The sequence below is a fragment of the Sus scrofa genome, chromosome 1 (assembly GCF_054392235.1).
Source record: "Sus scrofa isolate SSC_HxYL_T2T_F1_AM1 chromosome 1, Sscrofa_HxYL_maternal_Yorkshire_Landrace_v2.0, whole genome shotgun sequence".
NCBI lineage: Eukaryota > Metazoa > Chordata > Mammalia > Artiodactyla > Suidae > Sus > Sus scrofa.
In genome coordinates, this window is record NC_139383.1 from 8,526,051 (window position 1) to 8,546,818 (window position 20,768).

The following is a 20,768-nucleotide window of genomic DNA, read 5'->3' on the forward strand; positions in this document are numbered from 1 at the left end:
GTCATTGGGGTGGGTCTCAACCCAATAGGACTGATGTCCTTATGAAAAGGGAAAACTTGGCCCCAGAAGCAGGCCTGCACAGAGGACAGACGCGTGCAGGTGGCAATGTGACAACAGAGGCAGAGCCTGGAGTCATGTGTCCACAAGCCAAGCAATGCCAAGGGCGGTCGGGAACTGACAGAGGCTGGAGAGGCAAGGAAGGTTTCTCCCCGAGGGACGGCAGAGGAGGCAGGGTCCCCCCGACAACTTGACTTTGAACTTCAGCCTCCAGCCCCACGAGACAACATATTTCTGCTGTTCGAAGCCACCTGATTCACAGGATTTTGTTACAGTAGCGGGAGAAAACTACAGCAGAGGTCCCTGGGATTTCGTCCCTACCTTCCTCTCCAGTGTCACCTTCTGCCACCCTCATTTGTCCCACTTGTAGGTCCTGCGGAAGCTGAGTTACCGCCCGTTAGGCCTGTCCTCACAAGGCTGGTCTCTTCACGCCGCCGTGTACACTGGCTTATGATTCCCCTGACTGCGCTGTCATCGCTGGCACACACGTCTGTCTCCCCCACGAGACCGTGAACCCTTGGAAGACACGGGCCTGGTCTTATGCGTCTCAGGGTCCCCCACACCCAGCAGAGGGCTTGCCGGGCAGAGGTGGTTGTAATAAATATGACCGCAATAGCAGCCACCCCTGTTAAAAATAAGCCTTAACCTCTTTGAAGCTGTACCGCCTCATATGGAAACGAGATCGTTGCTTTTTCACAACTTGGCTTCCTTGGAATTCCATCCACCCGTTCACAGTCATCACGTGTGACAGGCACATAGCATCGCCTGTGACACACGCAGGCTCTTTACAGATCTAAGAATAAGGGGGACGCGGCCTCTGCTCACAGGCAAGGACCCGTGGTGCCGTAAGGATCCCCCGTGAACTGCAGGACAGAGCGGACACTTTTAGATCTAAACCAACCTACAGGAGTTCCCGTTGCAACGCAGCAGAAACACATCTGACTAGGAACCACAAGGTTGCAGGTTTGATCCCCGGCCTCTCTCAGTGGGTTAAGGATCTAGCATTGCTGTGGCTGTGGTGTAGGCCGGCAGGTGTAGCTCCGATTAGACCCCTAACCTGGGCACCTCCATATGCTGCGAGTGCGGCCCTAAAAAGACCAAAAACAAACAACCAATGACCAAAAACACCAACTTGCAACAGGCACAAGCAAGTCATTCTACGTCTATACATTACTGGGTATCCGGTCTACTTTTCTGTCTAAAAAAAATAAGGATTAACTTAGCTCAGCTGTGCATAGAACATCCCATAGAACGGATGCCACCTTGAGCCAGCCTCCTTGGCACGTTGGCCAAGCACACCAGCTGCTACCAGCCAGCGCCCTGGACAGCGGGTCCTGTTGCAGATGCCACGCCCTGCCAGCCCAACACCCAACACCTCTCTCTGGGGTGACGTGCTTCACGGCAGGAGGACCCAGGGCAGGCTCCCGGGAATGCCCCTGTGCAATTCGGTCACCAGCCACTTGTCACAGGTGGCTGAAGGGCTTCAGGTCCTGAATGGCATGACCAGTGTGGGTGAGCTGTCTTTTAAGACACATCTGTTAACTTCCCCTCTAGGCTGTAAGACCACACAGCAGCCCTTCATGACGGCGTCACAGACACCCAGACCACCCCGTGGGACAGCGTGGAGCTGACAGACAGGGCCATCAAGCGGAAAGGCGGCCCAGCCCACAGCCACCTCTCTGAGTGCCCATGGAGCAGGATCAGCCTCCTGCGTAGGAAACCATACCTGGGATCCAAAGCAAAGGCCCCCACACAGGGCCTCCCCGGGAACTACACACATGCGCCTCTTTCTCAAGACGCTTTTTCCACTCCCAATTATGAGGAGTTGGTCATAACATATGGATTTTGTTAGAACAACATATTTTGCTGCATCTTCCAGAAAGAGCAGCATGATAAACACCCAAATCTAGGCTGTTTATGATGTCAACAGCACCCCCTCAGATGTGGGTCCCTTGTACAGTGCCCAACCTGCATGACTGTCCAGGACAGTGCTGAGGTCAGCCCACACTGGAGCTGGAGTATCCCTCAAGAGCTCGAAAAAGGTAAATAAAACCAGAGTTTGGGGGTGGAGGATGGGGGCGAGGGGGTTGGACAACTGCAATGTGTTTTAGGACTCTTAGCTTCCATAGGAAAGTAAAGGCCCCCAGGACAATAAAGTTGTCAACCAAGCTTTGGCTCGCTTATGCAAAGTAGAAAACCTCTCCAAAAATGTGACCCCCAAATCCTTCAGAATGTAGAGAATCATGATATCCTATCATAAATGGTTTCAGAGCTGGATTCCAGCAGCTTTCTGGTATATTTCAGTCCTTAGAGCAGTTTGAGCTTAGGTAGCACTGGGGCCAAGACACTGTCCCAGGATGAAAGGAGATACAGTGCACGGCTGCGAATCAGCCACCAACACCTTCCAGAAGAACAGAAATTAATAATAGATTTATAATCCCCTTGGCAGAAAGTGTGTCTCATCCAGTGTCCTTCTGCCACTAGACATTACTCACATGCCTAACTGCAAGAAAGAAAAATAATGTTTCCCTTTAATTAAGCTTCCTATAATCTATCAGCAGAAATTCTGGATGGTGTCTTTGTTAATAACAATTCTCAAGAGCTGGGCAGTAACTCTTCCACAAAAAGACACTTAGGTTGAAGGAAACTGGCCCAGCCTTGGTAAGAACGTGGGGCCAATCAGATTTAAACCGCTTTTCCACGGCCTTTCATTTTCTGTATAAAGTGAAGGTGAGTCTTCAGAATTCTCCATCCTAAAGATTATGGGTATTAACCCCTTATCAGATATGTGATTTCCAAACATTTTCTTCCCTTCTGTGGGCTGGCTTTTTACTCTGTTGATAGCATCCTTTGATGCACAAACATTTTCCATTTTGACAAAATCTACATTATTTTTCTTTTGTCACCTGTGACTTTGCTGTCATATCTAAGAAATCCTTGTCCTCTCAGATGTCAGACGAAGCTACAAAGCTAATCAAAACTCTGTGGTTTTGGCACACAAAAAAACAGACATATAGATCAATGGAACAGAATAGAGAGCCCAGAAATAAACCCACACAACTACAGTTAATTAATCTTCAACAAAGGAGGCAAGAATATACAATAGGGAAAGACAGTCTCTTTAGCAAGTGGTGTTGGGAAAGTTGGACAGCTGCCTCTAAATCAATGAAGTTAGAACACACCCTCTCCCCATACACAAAAATGAACTCAAAATGGCCTAAAAACATAAGACATGACATCATAAAACTCCTAGAACAAAACAAACATTCTGCTGTTGGCAAGACATCCTGACATAAAATCATACCAATGTTTTCTCGGCTCAGTCTTCCACGGCAATAGAAATAAAAGCAAGAATAAAAAAATGGGACCTAATCAAATTTATGACCTTTTACCCAGCAAAGGAAACCATACCTAAAAAGACAACCAACAGACTGGGCGAAAACATTTGCAGATGCAACAAACAAAACCTTAATTTCCAAAACATACAAACAGTTCATAAACCTTAATATAAAAAAAAAAATAACCCAATGAAAAAAATGGGCAGAAGACCTAAATAGACATTTCTCCAAAAGAGACATACTGGTGGCCAACAGGTATATTAGAGATGCTCAGTATCACTAATTATTGGAGAAATGCAAAACAAAACTACAGTGAGGTATCACTTCACACCAGTTAGAACGACCACCATCAAAAAAGTCTCCAAATAACAAATGCTGGAGGGGGTGTGGAGGAAAGGGAAGCTCTCCTCCACTGCTGGCGGGAATGTAGGTTGGGGAAGCCACTATGGGGAACAACATAGAGGTTCCTTAAAAAAAAACCAAAAATGGATCATCATATGATCCAGCAATCCCACCCCTGGGTATGTATCTGGAAAACACAAAAACTCTCATTTAAAAAGATACACACACACCAATGTTCATAGTAGCACTCTTCACAATAGCCAAGACGTGGAAGCAACTTAATGTCCATCAACAGATGAATGGATAAAGAAGATGTGGAATGGAGAAACGATACAGTGGAATATTACTCAACCATAAAAAATAATGAAATAATGCCATTAGCAGTAACGTGGATAGACCTAGTGATTATCATACTAAGTGAGGTTAGAGAAAGATAAATATCATAGGTTATCACTTATATGTGGAATCTAAAAAAGATACAAATGAATTTATTTATAAAACAGGAACAGACTCAGACAGAGAAGACAAACAAGGTTACCAAAAGCAAGGGGATTGGAGGAAGGAAAAACTAGGAGTTTGGGATTGACCAATACAAACTACTATACATAAAATAGATAAAATCCTACTGTACAGCATAGGAAATGATATTTAATATCTCATAATAAACTATAATGAAAAATAATCTGCAAAGACTACAGGTAGATACATATTAAAATGGAATCACTTTGCTGTACACCTGATACTAACACAACATTGTAAATCAGCTACACTTCAATTAAAAAAAATTGTCAAAACCAGGGAGTTCCCGTCGTGGCGCAGTGGTTAACGAATCCGACTAGGAACCATGAGGTTGCGGGTTCAATCCCTAGCCTTGCTCAGTGGGTTAAGGAGCCGGCGTTGCTGTGAGCTGTGGTGTAGGTTGCAGATGCGGCTCGGATCCCACATTGCTGTGGCTCTGGCGTAGGCCGGTGGCTACAGCTCCAATTAGACCCCTAGCCTGGGAACCTCCATATGCCACAGGAGCGGCCCAAAGAAATAGCAAAAAGACAAAAATAAATAAATAAATAAAAAATTTAAAAAATTATCAAAACCAATGTCATCTTCCCCTCTGTGTTTTCTTTTAAGCGTTTTATAGCCTTAGGTCTTGTTTTCAGGTCTTTGATCTGTTTTGAGTTATTTTTTGTTTCTGGTGTTAGCTAGAGGTCCAACTTCATTCTTTCACATGTGGATATCCAGTTTTTCCAGCACCTTTATCTATTTATTTATTTGCTTTATAGGGCCACTCCTGCGACACATGGAAGTTCCCAGACTAGGGATCGAATAGGAGCTGCAGCTGCCAGCCTACACCACAGCCACAGCAACACCAGATCCAAGTCATGTGTGTGACCTACACTGCAGCTCACGGCAACACCAGATCCTTAACCCATAGAGCAAGGCCAGGGATCAAACCCACATTCTTATGGATACTAGTCAGGTTCATTACCCACTGAGCCACAATGGGAACTCCCTTCCAGCACCCTTTATTGAAAAGACTTTGAATGATATCAGCACCCTTGTCAAACATCACTTGACAGTACAACGCAGACACTATAGCCAATACTTTATGATGACTATAAACGCAGTACAACTTTTGAAAATCGTGCATTTCTGTATCACACACCTGTAACTTTATAATATTTACATCAACTGCACTTCAGTTTATTTTTTTATTTTGTCTTTTTGCTCTTTCTTTGGGCCGCTCCCGCGGCATATGGAGGTTCCCAGGCTAGGGGTTCAATCAGAGCTGTAGCCACTGGCCTACGCCAGAGCCACAGCAACTCAGGATCCGAGCCGCATCTGCAACCCACACCACAGCTCACGGCAACACCGGATCCTTAACCCACTGAGCAAGGGCAGGGACCGAACCCGCAACCTCATGATTCCTAGTCGGATTCGTTAACCACTGCGCCCCGACAGGAACTCCAATTTTTTTTTTTTTTTTTGTCTTTTTACACTTCAGTTTAAAAAGCCACTTGACTGTATGTGTAAGAGTCCCAGTCCCAGGCGCTCTGTTCTATTCCATTTGTGTGCATGTCTGTCCCTCGGCCAGTGCCTCACTCTTTGGATTATTGTGGCTTTGTAGTAAATTTTGAAACCAGAAAGTGTGAGTCTTCCAGCTTTCTTCTTCTTCTTCTTCAAGAAACAAACAACCTGATTCAAATATGGGTAAAGGACTTGACTAGAGCTTTCTCCAAAGATACACTAATGGCCCAATACGCAGACGAAAAGATATTCCACCTCATTATTCATTAGGGAAACGCACATCCAAACCACAGGGATTCCGACACCATCCAAAACAGCATGGACGGTCCTTGAAAAATTAAAAACACAACTGCTACTACATGATCCTGCAAGCCCGCTTCTGGGTATATGTCCAAAGGAGATGCAATTATCACCTCGAAGAGACAGCTACACTCCCATGTTCACTGCAGCATAATTCACAATAACCAAGACATGGACTGACCTAGAGTGGCCATCAACAGATGGATGAATAAAGAAAATGTGAAATGTGGTACATGTGTGTACTATAGATGTATATACATACATACATATATATATATACGCGTGTGTGTGTGTGTGTATGAATGAAATGTTATTCAGGCACAGAAAGAAAGAAATCCTGATATTTCCAACAACACGGAAGGACCTCTGTGGCATTACGCTAAGTGACATAAGTTAGAGAAAGACGAACACCTCACAATCTCACTGTACGTGGACTCTAGAACCGCTGACCTCATAGAAACAGTAGAATGGTGGCTGCCAGGGGCTGGAGGCGGGGGGAATGGGGACAAAGGTACCACTATCAGTATAAGATGAGTAGGTCCTGGGATCAAGGTGTGGTCACCACCGTGAGTTGCAGTTAACGATACTGTACTATACGTTTGAATGTTGCTTTGAGCAGAGCATTAATGCTCTTACCCTGATAACAACAACAAAATGATCTTTAGGCGAAGGTGTGTTAACCAACCTTAATGTTGTAAACATCTTGCAACATACACGTGTCTCAAATCATCAAGAAAAAATCCACATGCAGAACTGAATCAGTGTCCGTCTTGCAGGTACCCAATAAATGCTGACTACCGAATAACTAAAACAAAAACCACAACAAAGATCCCACCTCACATCCATTATGTTAGGTTTTATTAAAAAACAGACAGACACGGAAAACAAGTGTTAGCATGGATATGGAGAATGTGGAGCCCTGTGCACTGTCAGTGGAACATAAAACAGGGCAGCCACGATGAAAAATCAGGATAGCAGGTCTTTGAATAGACAAACAAGGATTACCATTGGATTCAGCAATTCCAACGCTGGGTATTAATACAAAAGACGTGAAAGCGGAGACTTGAATAGATATGTGTACGTCCATGTTCCAGATGTATTATTGATAAAAAGCAAAAGGTAGAAGCAACTCAAATGTCCACTGACGGATGAAGAGATAAACAAAGGTGGGCTCTACATGCAACGGTCTACTGTTTGGTCCCAGGAAGGAATAAAGTTCTGATACATGCTGCAACATGGATAAACCCTGAAGACATGCTAAAGGAAATAAGACATAAAAGGACAAATACATCATGATTCCAGGGTTCCCACTGTGGCGCAGCAGAAACGAATCTGACTAGTATCCATGAGGACGCAGGTTCAATCCCTGGCCTCACTCAGTGGGTTGGGAATCCGGCGTTGCTGTGAGCTGTGGTGTGGCTCACAGATGAGGCTCGGATCCCGCGTTGCTGTGGCTGTGGTGTAGGCCGGCAGCTACGGCTCTGGTTGGACCCCTAGCCTGGGAACCTCCATATGCCACGAGTGTGGCCCTCAACAAAGAAAAAAAATCTGCTATGATTCCACTTATATGAGATACTTTGAGTAATCAATGTCAGAGACAGAAAATAGAAGAGCAGTTGTCAGAGGCTGCAAATTGGGGGAAGGGGGGCAGCCGGGCGGGGGGGAGTTGTTGTTTAACGGGTACAAAGCTTCTGTTTTGCAAGATGAAAAAGGTCCAGAGACGGATGGTGGTAATGATTAAAGAACAATGAGAATGTGCTTAATGTTCCTGAACCGTACACTGAAGATAATAAATTCTATACTGTGTATATCTTGCAGTGGAAAAATGAATGCCGATTTCAATTTAAAATGATTTCCTGTTTGCAGCAATATCTTCTTGGGTTTTTGTTTGTTTGGTTGGTTCATTGGTTGGCTGGTTTTGGTTTTTTTCAGCCACGCCTGTGGCATGTGGAAGTTTCAGGGCCAGGGATCCAACCCATGCCACAGCAGTGACCCAAACCGCTGCAGTGACAATGTCAGATCCTTAACCCAGTGAGCCACAGAGGAATTCCCAGAAATATCTTTTTGGATCCATCTGCTATAGTGATGAAAATAAAACCAAAAATAAACAAATGGGACCTAGTTAAACTGAAAAGCTTTTGCATAGCAAAGGAAACCATAAGCAAAGTGAAAAGACAACCCACAGAATTGGAAAAAAATATTTGCAAATGAAGTGACCGGTGAGGGACTTATTTTCAAAATACACAAACAGCTCTTGCAGCTCAATATCAAAAAACAAACAATCCCATCAAAAAATAGTCTGAAGATCTAAACACATTTCTCCAAAGAAGACCTACAGATGGCCAAAAAGCACATGAAAAGATGCTCAACATGGCTAATTGCTAGAGAAATGCAAATCAAAACTACAGTGAGGTATCACCTTACACCAGTCAGAATGGCCATTATCAGAAAGCCTACAAACAATAAATGCTGGAGAGGGTGCTAGAGAAAAGGGAACCCTCCTACAGTGTTGATGGGAATGTAAATTGGTGCAGCCACTATGGATGTTCCTTAAAAAACTAAAAGTAGGGCTATCATATGATCCAGCACTCCCACTTCTGGGCATCTATCCAGAGAAAACCATTTGAAAAGATACATGCACCTCAATGTTCATTGCAGCATTATTTGTAATAGCCAAGACGTGGAAGCCACCTAAATGTCCATCAACAGAGGAATGGATAAAGATGATGTGGCACATACACATGATGTGAATAGTAGCCATAAAAAAGAATAAAATAATGCCATTTGCAGCAACATGGATGGACCTAGAGATTATCATTCTAAGTGAAGTTGGAGAAAGACAAATATCATACAATATTACTTATATGTAGAACCTGAAAAAACAATGACACAATGAACTTATTTACAAAACAGGAATGAAGACTTCTAAGACCAACTTATGGTTACCAAAGAGGAAGTGTGGCGTGGAGGGATAAATTAGGAGTTTGGGATCGATAGATACACACTACTATATATAAAAGAGAGTCAGAAAAGATCCGCTATCACAGCACAGGGAACTCTAATCAATATTCTGTAATAACCTACGTGGGTAAAGAATCTGAAAAACAATGCGTATGTGTGTACGTGTAACTGAATCACTTTGCGGTACACCTGAAATTAACACACTGTACATGAACTATACTCCAATATAAAATACACATTTTTTAGAATAATAAAATGATTTCTCGCTTAAATATTTATGTGTCTGGTCTTTTAAAAAATGCATTCATAAAAGAGATAATTTAACATTCGACTGTCAAAATATCCCCTAGAGACTACCTGCATCGGTACTTTGGTCTAAACATATACACACATGATTTCTCCATTCAGAAATCCCAGTCCATTTTTTGCACCTGGGTTTCCCATTCTGTTCATTTAAACAGGAAAAATGATGACGGATAGTGAAGCGGCCTTGATAGTTCAGGACCAAAGAAAGATGTGGGCTGCCGCAGAGGGCCACAGCATCAGGGGGAGCTGGCCAAGCACAGAGGACGGCGGGAGAGGCGGCGACACAGAAGTGGTCCTGATGGGAAGGCTGGGGCTTGGAAAGCAGCAGTGAATATTGGAGAGAATTAGATAGACAGATAGGAATTTTACATCTATATGTTGAATTGTTAGATTCAAAGAAACTTGGACGGTCTAAACAATTTTTTTTTTTCATTTTGGGGCACATGGAGTTCCATGGAGGCATATGGTGTTCGATGGAGTTCCCAGGCCAGGGATCAGATCCGAGCTACAGGTGTGACCTAGGCCACAGCTGTGGCAACACCGGTTCCTTAACCCACTGTGCCAGGCTGGGGATCAAACCTGCCTCCCAGCGCTCCCAAGATGCCACTGATCGTGTTATACCACAGCAGGAACGCCAATGATTCATTTTTTGAGTAGCTGCTGTGGACAAAGCCAAAGGCATCGTGAAATCAAAGACGAATAAACTCAAGAAGCTGCCCCTGGGAGATTATAACCTAAAATGCTTGCGTGAAAACAAAAGGTTTGAAGGCCAAGGTCTTGCTTCACTGCGTGAGTCATAATCTGACTTGAGAGTTTCTGGACTAGCCAGTTTAAATGGACCAGTCTAAAAATCTGTCAGGGACTGGCAAGCCATCAACTGGGAAAATCACTTCATCTGGAAATCTCTTCACCACACCCTTTTGTGGGTGCCTATTTTGTGTTTTTTCTCCTAAGGAAAGTAGTGAGAAGAAAATATTCAGGAGTTCCCATCATGGCTCAGCGGTTAACGAACCCTACTAGTATCCAAGAGGATGCAGGTTCGATCCCTGGCCTCGAACATTGAGTTAAGGATCTGATGTTGTCATGAGCTACGGTGTAGGTCGCAGACGCAGCTTGGATGCTGCGTTGCTGTGACTGTGGTGTAGACTGGCAGCTATAGCTCCGATTTGACCCCTAGCCTGGGAACTTCCATGTGCCATGGGTGTGGCCCTAAGAAGACAAAGAGAAAAATATATATATTGAACTGAGAAAAACGCCATATTTTCTTTAAAATAAGACATACAAAAAATTTTATGCCTGGAAATAAACATGATTTCCGAGAGACATTCTCACGAGAGCAAGCACTATGCACCCCGTTGGTAACTTAGAGATGTCATTTAGGGGGCAGGAGGGCTTTACTGAGTCAAAAGGTAGAGAAGGGAAGAAGGCAGGGCTGTAATAGAGGCCACATCTCGGAGTTCCCGTTGTGGCGTGGTGGTTAACGAATCCGACTAGGAACCATGAGGTTGCGGGTTTGATCCCTGGCCTCGCTCAGTGGGTTAAGGATCTGGCGTTGCAGTGAGCTGTGGTGTAGGTCGCAGACGCGGCTCGGATCCCACATTTCTGTGGCTGTGGCTCTGGCATAGGCCGGTGGCTACAGCTCCAATTGGATCCCTAGCCTGGGAACCTCCAGGCCACGTCTTTACCAAGACCCACTTCTTTCAGTTCATGAGCCTGAGTGTTTCAGGCCCACACAGCCAGTCAGATGCCGTCACAACGGCCCCACCTCTAAGAAGACAACTCCGAAAAGTCATACAAAGAATTAAATCACAGCCACTCCTGGGAGGGGCAGAGCGAAGTTATTCCCTGCCCCAGACCCTGTATCATCCTGGTTAGTTACAGAGCAGATGCCCAAGACGGTTAGCAAAGACTGTGCTAACACACAGCCCTCCCCCGCGAGTTCCCCAATCACCAACAATAGGGTGAAAACCAAGTATATTGGTGGTGCATCACATCTGACCATTTTTAAACTTGAAAAGCAATAGTAAGAGGGAGGTCCTGTTGTGTTTCAGTGGTTAACAAACCCGACCAGCAACCACAAGGACACAGGTTCCATCCCTGTCCTCACTCAGTGGGTTAACGATCCGGCGTGGCCATGAGCTGTGGTGTAGGTCGCAGATGCGGCTCGGATCTGGCGTTGCTGTGGCTGTGGTGTAGGCCGGCAGCTATGACTCTGATTTGACCCCCTAGCCTGGGAACCTCCATATGCCTCGAGTGGGGCCCTAAAAAGACAAAAAAAAAAAAAAAAAAAAAGTAAATCACATGCCCTCCCTAGGATCCAGGGAGGTGAGGCCGGGCAAGTGAGATACCGGTAGGGCTTAGGAACCAGAAGAGGGCACTATCTTTATATGCTTAGCAGACGTCAAAAGAGGAAGTTAAGATAGGTTTCAGTCTGTTTTCTAGTTATCAGTGATCTAGAAAAATTCCATCACAAGTGTTCATTGAATCTGCTGTTTTACCAGTGCCTCTCAAGCTTAAAGAGCATAAAAAGAATTCCTTGGAAACTTAAATATATTTGGCCCCCGTGTCCACAGGTCCCACATCTGTATTCAACGAAACTTGGCAGAAAAAATTGTTTTTAATTCCAGAAAGGAAGTTCCCACTGTAGCTCAGCAGGTTACGAACCTGATTAGTATTGATGAGGACGTGGGTTTGATCCCTGGCCTCACTCCGTGGGCTAAAGATCCGGCATTACCGCAAGTTGCAGTAAAAGTTGCAGATGCGGCTCAGATCTGGTGGTGGTGTGGTTGTGGTGTAGGCCAGCAGCTGCAGCTCCAATTCCAGCCCTAGCCTGGGAACTGCCACATGCCACAGGTGTAGCCCTATAAAGAAAAAGGGAAAAAAACCTCCAGAAAGTTCCAAAAAGCAAAACTTGAATTTGTTACACACTGGCAGCCATTTACGTAGAATGGACATTGTATTTACAACTATCTACATAGTATTTACAGGGTATCAGGTATTATAAGGAATCTAAAGGTAATTTAAAGTATATGGGAGGATGCGTACAAGCTACAGGCAAACACTCTGCTGTTGCATGTAAAGGACTTGAGCATCCTCTGATTTTGGTACCCTGGGGTCCTGGAACCAAACTCCCCCAGTCATGGAGGAAAGTCTGTTTGTACTCCTGGGCCCCACTTGGTCTCCCTGAATCCTGAACTTTGAATTTAATTTGAAAGAGTCCTCAGCTGATCCTGGAGCAGGGGCCTCAGAAGCCACAGTAAGACCCTCTGCACGAGATTGCCAAATGCCTGAGGGAGGTGCCAGTACCTAAACAGTGAGGGAGCTGCCTGAAGATGTCCTGGATGCCCTTGAAAATCTGTTTTTATTTTCTATTTAGGGCCGCACCTGTGGCATATGGAAGTTCCCAGGCTAGGGGTCAAATCGGTGCTACAGCCACCAGCCTCCACCACAGCACAGCAATGCCAGATCCAAGCTGCGTCTGTGACCTACACCACAGCTGATGGCAACGCCCGATCCTTAACCCACTGAGGGAGGCCAGGGATTGAACCCGAATCGTCATGGATGCTAGTCAGGTTCGTTAACCACTGAGCCACAAGGGGAACTCACTAAATCTTTTTTTTTTTTTTTTTTAATGTGTGTGAATAGTTACACACCCAAACTTGGATACATACATTCACAAAGAACAGAAGTGATAGGCAGCAAAATCTAACTGGCTCTCAGGGTGAAATCACTGTCTTTTTACCATTGCTGTGCTTTCCTCCTTTTTCTTTTTTTTTTTCTTTTTGTTTTTTTTTTAATGAGAGTTGCAATGTTTACTTCAGATTCTCTCTTGGGGTTTTTTTTTTCCTCTTTCTCTCTTTTTTTGTATTTTTTTTTCTTTTTGGCCGCACAGGCAGTACGTGGGAATTCCTGATCAGAGGTGGAACCTACACCACACAGCAGCAACCACAGCCACAGCGCTGAGAACGCAAGAGCCTCAACCCACCTGGCCATCAGAGGCCATCCTTTCCTTCATTTTTCAGATTTTTTCTTTTTTTGGCCACGCCTGCCCCCTGAGGAAGTTCCCAGGCCAGGGATCAAACCCACACCATAGCAGTGACCTGAGCCACTGCAGTGATAACGCCAGATCCCCAATCTGCTGCACCATGAGGGGGGAAAAAATGAACGTCTATTTGATTTACACTCAGAAAAAAATCACAAATGTAACTTGAAATCATGTTTCAAAAGACAGGACTTTACAGGGCAGAGTGTCTGAGAGGGTCCCTCCGGGACCGGCCAGGGTGGCAGGAACGAGCACGCCTCCCAGGGGAAATCTGGCAAAGCCTATCCGGCCTCTCAAGTCTTCACACCCTGAGCCATCAACTCTCCTTTGAAGACTTTACCCACAGGAAATGAACAGAGATGCCAAGATCCTGGCCAGGACGTTCACCGCGGAGTTATCCGTGATCTGACAATGTGAACACGATGATACCCTCCCAGACAAGGGGGGACGTATTTACAAACGGCAGCACATCCTCCTGATATATTTCATGCTGTCGTCAATGCATGGTGAAGTCTTAAGAGCATAAGAACACGCTTGTGCTAAACTGAATTTAAGAAGATGAAAACCAAGACATAGTCTGGTCATAAGCATGTTTTAAAAATCGATACTTTTGTATATGTGCACATAGACCCACAGGATTCACCTAAAAAGAGGGTGGGAGTGTGTGAGTGAGTGAGTTGTGAGAGTGTGTATGAAAAATCAACAGCAGTTTGGCAAGTGGTGGGCTTTTTATTGCTTTCTGTGTACTGTACTGTGTTTTCCAAATATCCTGCAATGAGTAGACATTACCATCAGAGAACAAATGACAGGTTAGAAGAGACACCTCCCTCTTCCCCGAGTAGAGGATGGAGTGTGGGGGAGGCAGCTGGAGCCCTGGGATGAGCCAGGAGCTGCAGCGGGAAGCGGGGACGAGGGGCGAGTGACGGAAAGACCAGGGGACAGAAGTGTCGCACTTGCAGCCTGCGTGGCTGCGGGGGGGCAGAAAGGAGTCACGCAGGACCCCGGGGTTCCGGGATTGGGGTGAGGAACGCAGGCCGTGGTAGCCAGCGTCCCCCTGGGCCCAGGGAGTCTTGCCTCCTGATAGTCGCACCCTCGTATAGCCCCTTCCACCCTGAACAGAGCTGATCTCTAGGCTATAGAAGAAGTGACACTGTAAGCACAGGACGGAGCAGAGGTGTGGCAGGGTGTGACTTCTGAAGCCAGACCGTGAGAGACACTGAGAGAGGCAGAAAACGGAGAGTAGGCTAGAGCTCACCAGGGACTTTGCCAGGAGAGCTGTGGGATAAATTCTGGAGACAGGTGGCAGTTATGGGTGCAGGACAACGTCGCTGTACGTAATGCCACTGAACTGTACAGCTAAAAATGGTTGCAACTGTACATTTTATATCACACATATTTTACACACTAGAAACGTTTTTAATATGGGAAGATATTGCACGGCTCTGCCTTGGCGTCTCTTGGATCCCCTGCCCTGGGGGAAGCCAGTGTCATGTCACAGGGGCCCTCGACCGCCCCATGGAGCAGTCCAGGTGTGGAGGAGCCGAGGCCTCCTGGCAGCTGCAGCCAGGTACCTTCGTGAGCCCCCACCAAGCAGGTCCTCCAGGACCCAGGCAAGGCTTCAGCGGAACGCAGAAACCATAGAAGATAATAATTCAATTGTTTTAACTCACTAAGTTTTGGAGGAATTTGCTATCCAGCCGCAGATAACCAACACACAGAAGGAGACACAGATTTGAGCTGTCTTGTCCCTCTTTATGGTTTAAGCCACCATCTCATTTTCTAGCTTCCACTTAGGATGTAGAAAGCTGGAAAGAGCCATGTTCACCAACTAAACATGGACCTCGGCTCAGTGTTTTTATAAAAGCTGAGCGTCACTCCGACAAATGACTTCCTTAACGAGCCAAGACATGTGTCTTTTGTTTTGTTTTGTTTGTTTTTTGGCCAGGTTTGTAGCATGTGGAAGTTCCAGGGTCAGGGATTGAACGCAGGCCACAGCAGTGACAATGCCAGATCCTTAACCCACTGAGCCACCAGGGAACTCCCTAACGCACACGTTTTTTGGTTGAGGCTAAATAGCTTATTTCTCACCTCGAACTGTCGCTGTTTGAAAAGTAGTGTTTCCAGCCATCCTGTTTCCTCCAGGTCAATCTAGGCTCCCTGTGCACAGACCTCAAGGTCACACATCCCGGGGTGGGGGCCACCATGTTAGCACCACAGACATTCAGGCTGCACAGAGCACACTGCCTCCCCTTCACTCTCATGACGTGTGTGCACCTCTGCCTGATCAGTTACTCTCTTATCTGAACAACTCACATCCTCTGACGCCTGCACTTCTGCAACCAAAGCACAGCACGTTCTCTCCATGGCCTTGGGTCTCCGCTATTCATTATACCATTGCATCAACTTCGCAAATACTTTATAAGACATCTGGAACTCACGGACCAAATACCCACTTCCACTCCCACAGTCACATGCTCTCACTTCATAGTCACCAGTACCTGCTATATTCTAGAGCAATTCACTCGCTGTGGTCTTCAGTTCCTCACTCAGTCATGTGTGTATTTTTGTTTGTTTTGCTTTTTAGGGCGTACCTGTGGCATACGGAGGTTCCCAAGCTAGGGGTCAAATCTGAGCTACAGCTGCCAGCCTACATCCCAGCTCACGGCAACACTGGATCCCCAATCCACTGAGTGAGGCCAGGGATCAAACCTGCATCCTCATGGATACCAATCCGATTCGCTTCCGCTGCACCACAACAGGAACTCCCTCCCTCAGTCGTTTTGATCAATTATCCTGAACGAGGTTTGGGACCATCAGGAGCTAATGAGATTTTAAAATCAGTTTCCCTATCATATTTAGAGTGGATAAGCAATAAGGTCCTGCTGTACAGCACAGGGAACTCTATCCAATCCCTTTCGACAGAACATGATGGAGGATAATATGAGAAAAGGAATGTGTATGTAGGCACCACTGGGTCGCGCTGCTGTACAGCAGACATTGACGGAACGTTGTAAATCAACTACACTTTAAAATTGTTAAGTACAGTTTCTGCTTGTGGAGAGAAAGAGAGGGGCATAAATAATGATAGAATATGAGGTATTTCCAATAATTATGGAAAAGACATACAAACCAGTGTTCTGGAGGCGGGAGACATCGCTTCCAGAAGCAAGAAGCCAGGGAAACCTCCTGGAGCGCAGGTGGATTTCAGGGGGTCAAAGTGGGGGGAGGGGGGTGTACAGAAGTAGGGGTGCACAGCAAAGGTGGAGACGCCCATGTGCTGAGGGGCAGAGGCTGGAAAGTTGAAACGAAAGGGAACAGGAGGGACCGACCAGATAGAGGTCCCGTTAAGTTTTCCATATTCAAAAGTCTTGACACAATTTTTTTTGGTCTTTTTGGGGCTGCCCGTACAGCATATGGAAGTTCCCAGGCTAGGGGTCGAATTGGAGCTGTAACCGCTGGCCTATACCACAGCCACAGTAACTCAGGATCCAAGCCGCATCTGTGATCTACACCACAGCTCACGGCAACGCCAGATCTTAATCCACTGAGGGAGGCCAGGCATCAAACCTGCATCCTCTTGGATACCAGTTGGGTCCGTTACCACTGAGTCACGATGGGACCCCCTTGATACCAAATATTTTTAAACTGGGAATGTATCGTTTTACTTTAGGGAACATTTTTAAGAGCATTTACCTCCGGCTGGAAACTTCTTGGCTCGTTCCTCAAAGAACCATTCTCCAGTTTTTATTTTCACGTTTCTGAAAAACAAGCAGAAAGGAGGTCTCAGAGAGTGAGGTGGGTGGTGCTGTATTTGGCTCACACGAGGTAGGGCGGAAAAACCACAAAATATTAGTCTCAGAGCTCAAATTATTAGGACCTCAGAGTTCAAATTTCCAGCCCATATCCCTAACTGTACAGATTTCACCTCCAGGCTCAGTGGTCTGATTAGCAACCAACACAGCTGGGAGTTTCTGCTTGGCTATCATTTACCCTGAATGAAGTATCTACATGTAACATTTCCACATATGGGAGTTCCCGTCGTGGCGCAGTGGTTAACGAATCCGACTAGGAACAATGAGGTTGCAGGTTCGGTCCCTGCCCTTGCTCAGTGGGTTAACGATCCGGCGTTGCCGTGAGCTGTGGTGTAGGTTGCAGACGCGGCTCAGATCCCGCGTTGCTGTGGCTCTGGCGTAGGCTAGTGGCTACAGCTCCGATTCGACCCCTAGCCTGGGAACCTCCATATGCCGCGGGAGCGGCCCAAAGAAATAGCAAAAAGACAAAAAAAAAAAAAAAAAAAAACTTCCACATATGTATCCATAGTAACATACATGTGCCAACACAAGAAATATACAAGGAGAAACAAAATTACCATCTGAACGGCAATTTATTATGTTTTTGGTGAGGAGCAACTGCCCGAAGCATAATTAACAAACTCAAGGCAGTCTACTTGGCTAGAGGGAGATGGACCTCGGGTTCAGTCAAGGTTAAGTTTGAATTAACAGCAACGTTTACCGAGAGCCAAGAGCAGATTCACCTGAGGAGGTTCCTGAGGGACCTGACATCTGAAATAAGGGATCAAAGGACTTCAATAGACATTCAGCGACTGGCCAGGGGAAGTGACCTCTGGCTGGGCAGCCGTCTTACAGCGGCTCCCTGGGTATGGCTGTGTTCTTCCATCCCTTCCCGTCCCAGTGGCAGGCAGAGCAGCGGGAGCCCTGTGTGTGCACTGCTTGAAACTGAAGCCCCAAAGCAGGTTTTACTCTTCACTGTTCCTGAATTTCTGAAGAAACCCCCTTCAACCACAAAGAGCCTCAGAAAGGTAGAAATGTCAATGGCCTTTCAGGACATAAGAAGTTAAACACAGAGATACTATAAATTATTCACACCATTAAAATAATGTGCCATAAAGCTTGCCAATTCCTAGGTGATGCAAGTGGATGAAAAAAAAAATTTTTTTTTTTTTTAAAGCTGCACCTGCTACACACGAAAGTTCCTGGGCTAGGGGGTGAATCAGGGCTGCAGTTGCTCGTCTGCGCCATGGCAACACCAGATCCAAGCCACATCTGTGACCTACACTACAGCTCACAGCTACAGCGGATCCTTAACTCACTGAGCGAGGCCAGGGAGCGAGTCCGCAGCCTCATGGGTACTAGTCATGTTCTTAACCCACTGAGCTACAAGGGGAACTCCTTGAAGAAAAATTAAAACTTCCACTTAAGGCCAACTCTCTTCTATAAAGTACTTACTGAAATACACTCTCCACTGGGTTCTTTCAGGGTATATACGAACTCAAATGGATTTTTTAAGCTAACGCTTATAAAAGTGGTAAATTCACAAATAAATGCCAACCTACATTTTTTAAAACTATCTTTATCTTTCTCTATGGAGCATTGGTAGTTATCAGAAGGCGTCAACCAGCTTCCTTCCCTTCATCTAGTTAGCAACCATTATCTGATAGCATGTAAAGGAGCATTCCTAATGCTTAGCGGTCAGAAGAAAACATACAGAGTATTTATGAATTTTGATGATGGAATTTTAATCTGTCACTATCACTCAGTGCCAAAAACAAATAAAATGCACAACTGTGCTGTGTCTCCACAGAGCCAGGAAGACCTTTTCATCCATAACATCAGCAATTCAGATACCTAATCTACGAAGTCGACACAGAATGCATGAAGGATAACTCAGCATCTCAAGAGAAGTCTGCCCTCTGGTACCTGAAGACAGGCAGAGGATCAAAAGCCAGGGAAAGTCTGGAGAGAATGACGGGTTAGTGAATCCATGTTCCTTGAAAGTGCCCCCCCCATCCCCACGCCCCACTGCTCTATTTCTGAGGATGCTTCCTCCATCCTTATAGGACAAAGTCTACGCATTAGATGAGGAGAGTAGGGGCAAAAGAAAAAGTGAAGTCAGAAAGAGAAAGATAAATACCATGTGATATCAGTTACACATGGAATCCAAAACAGCACAAAGGAACCTATGGGCAAAACAGACTCACAGAGAACAGACTCGTGGCTGCCAAGGGAGGGGTAGGATGGACTGGGAGTTTGGGGTGAGTAGATGCAAACTATGATATTTAGAGTGGATCAACAGTGATGTCCTGCTGTATAGCACAGGAAACTCTATCCAGTCTCTTGGGCTAGAACATGATGGAAGGGAGTATAAGAACGGGAATGTGTGTGTCTGTGTGTGTGTTTATATATATATAACATACAAACACCTTATATATGTATGATTGGATCACATCACTGTACAGTAGAAATTGGCAAAACATTGTAACTCAACTACAATACAAATCACTAAAAAAATTAAAAATACATTCATAAATAAAATCAAATGGGGAAACAAGGAGGCCTCCATCTGATGAGCAGACTTCACTTCCTGATGTTTTTTTCTGGGCGTGAGGACACTTTCAGCTAATCCACTCTCTCACACTCTCCAGCCCACTACCTGTGACCACAGATGCTGGGGCTGGGGCTGTGATAAGCCTCAAAAGTGGACATTTTGAATTGAGGAGCAAATCCAACCGTGACCCTTCTCCACAGTGAGCTGAGCTAGCCAGACCCAGGCCACTGCTAAGGAGGAAACGCCTCCTCAGAAACACACCTGCAGAAACACAACCACGAACAATGGAGAACAGCCAAAGGGAAAGAGGAGAACACCTGAATAAGTCAACATTACAAAGTCTTCCTCTACGCCCTGGATTCAGAACCTGCACGGAAAGCGGATAAATTAAAATATTAGCCTCCTGGGTCATCTATGATAACCATCCAATCAGCTAATTGAATCCCCAGTGACTACCTGTGAAATTCAAGCAGGAGCTGACTTGGCAGGGACAGATGTGGACACAAAGCCACAGGTCTCCTGGGCATATCTGACGAAAGAGTGGAAGGATAAAAATAGCACAGTCCGAAACCACAAGGCGGCAAACACTCCTTGTATGTCAGGCTGTTTCCTTTCAGAACTAGATTTGATCTGGGTCTCCAGCAATACTTCCTGCAGAATCAGCTGCTTCATAAGCAATTGTTCCCCAACAGCTTTACATAAAGGCTCCCTATCTGCAAAAATCCCAGGATTTATAGGACCATTTATGGCTCTTACTGTCCGAGGCAGAGGTGAGAGATTTGCGGTGACACCCTCTGCTGTATCTCTGTCATCCTTACCGCCAGCGCAGGGTGGCCTGACTCACAGTAACCCAAGGACACACTTACAATGTCCCCCCTGATGCTGTGTCCAGCATTTGGCTATGAAAACTTCTTGGAATATTTTCTGAGCTTACTAACAGATCAGCGGTTTTAAATTTCTCAGATAAAATCATGTCCTGCTTCTTTAAAGTCTGGTCACCTGGCTCAGCATCCATTTACATTGCCTTGAACTCTGCTGTCACTTCATTAGTAAAA

At 45.6% G+C, this 20,768-nt stretch overlaps 1 protein-coding gene across 27 annotated transcripts in view; it reads right to left on the reverse strand.

Annotated features, from left to right (window-relative positions):
- SYTL3 (synaptotagmin like 3) overlaps positions 1-20,768 on the reverse strand; it is a 101,426-nt gene that overhangs the window by 45,085 nt on the left and 35,573 nt on the right. For all 27 annotated transcript variants that reach the window (XM_085022476.1, XM_085022514.1, XM_085022543.1 and 24 more), the window contains one exon: positions 17,062-17,126. In XM_085022476.1, the coding sequence (XP_084878602.1) occupies positions 17,062-17,126 (65 nt within the window). The remainder of the gene's footprint in view (positions 1-17,061; positions 17,127-20,768) is intronic.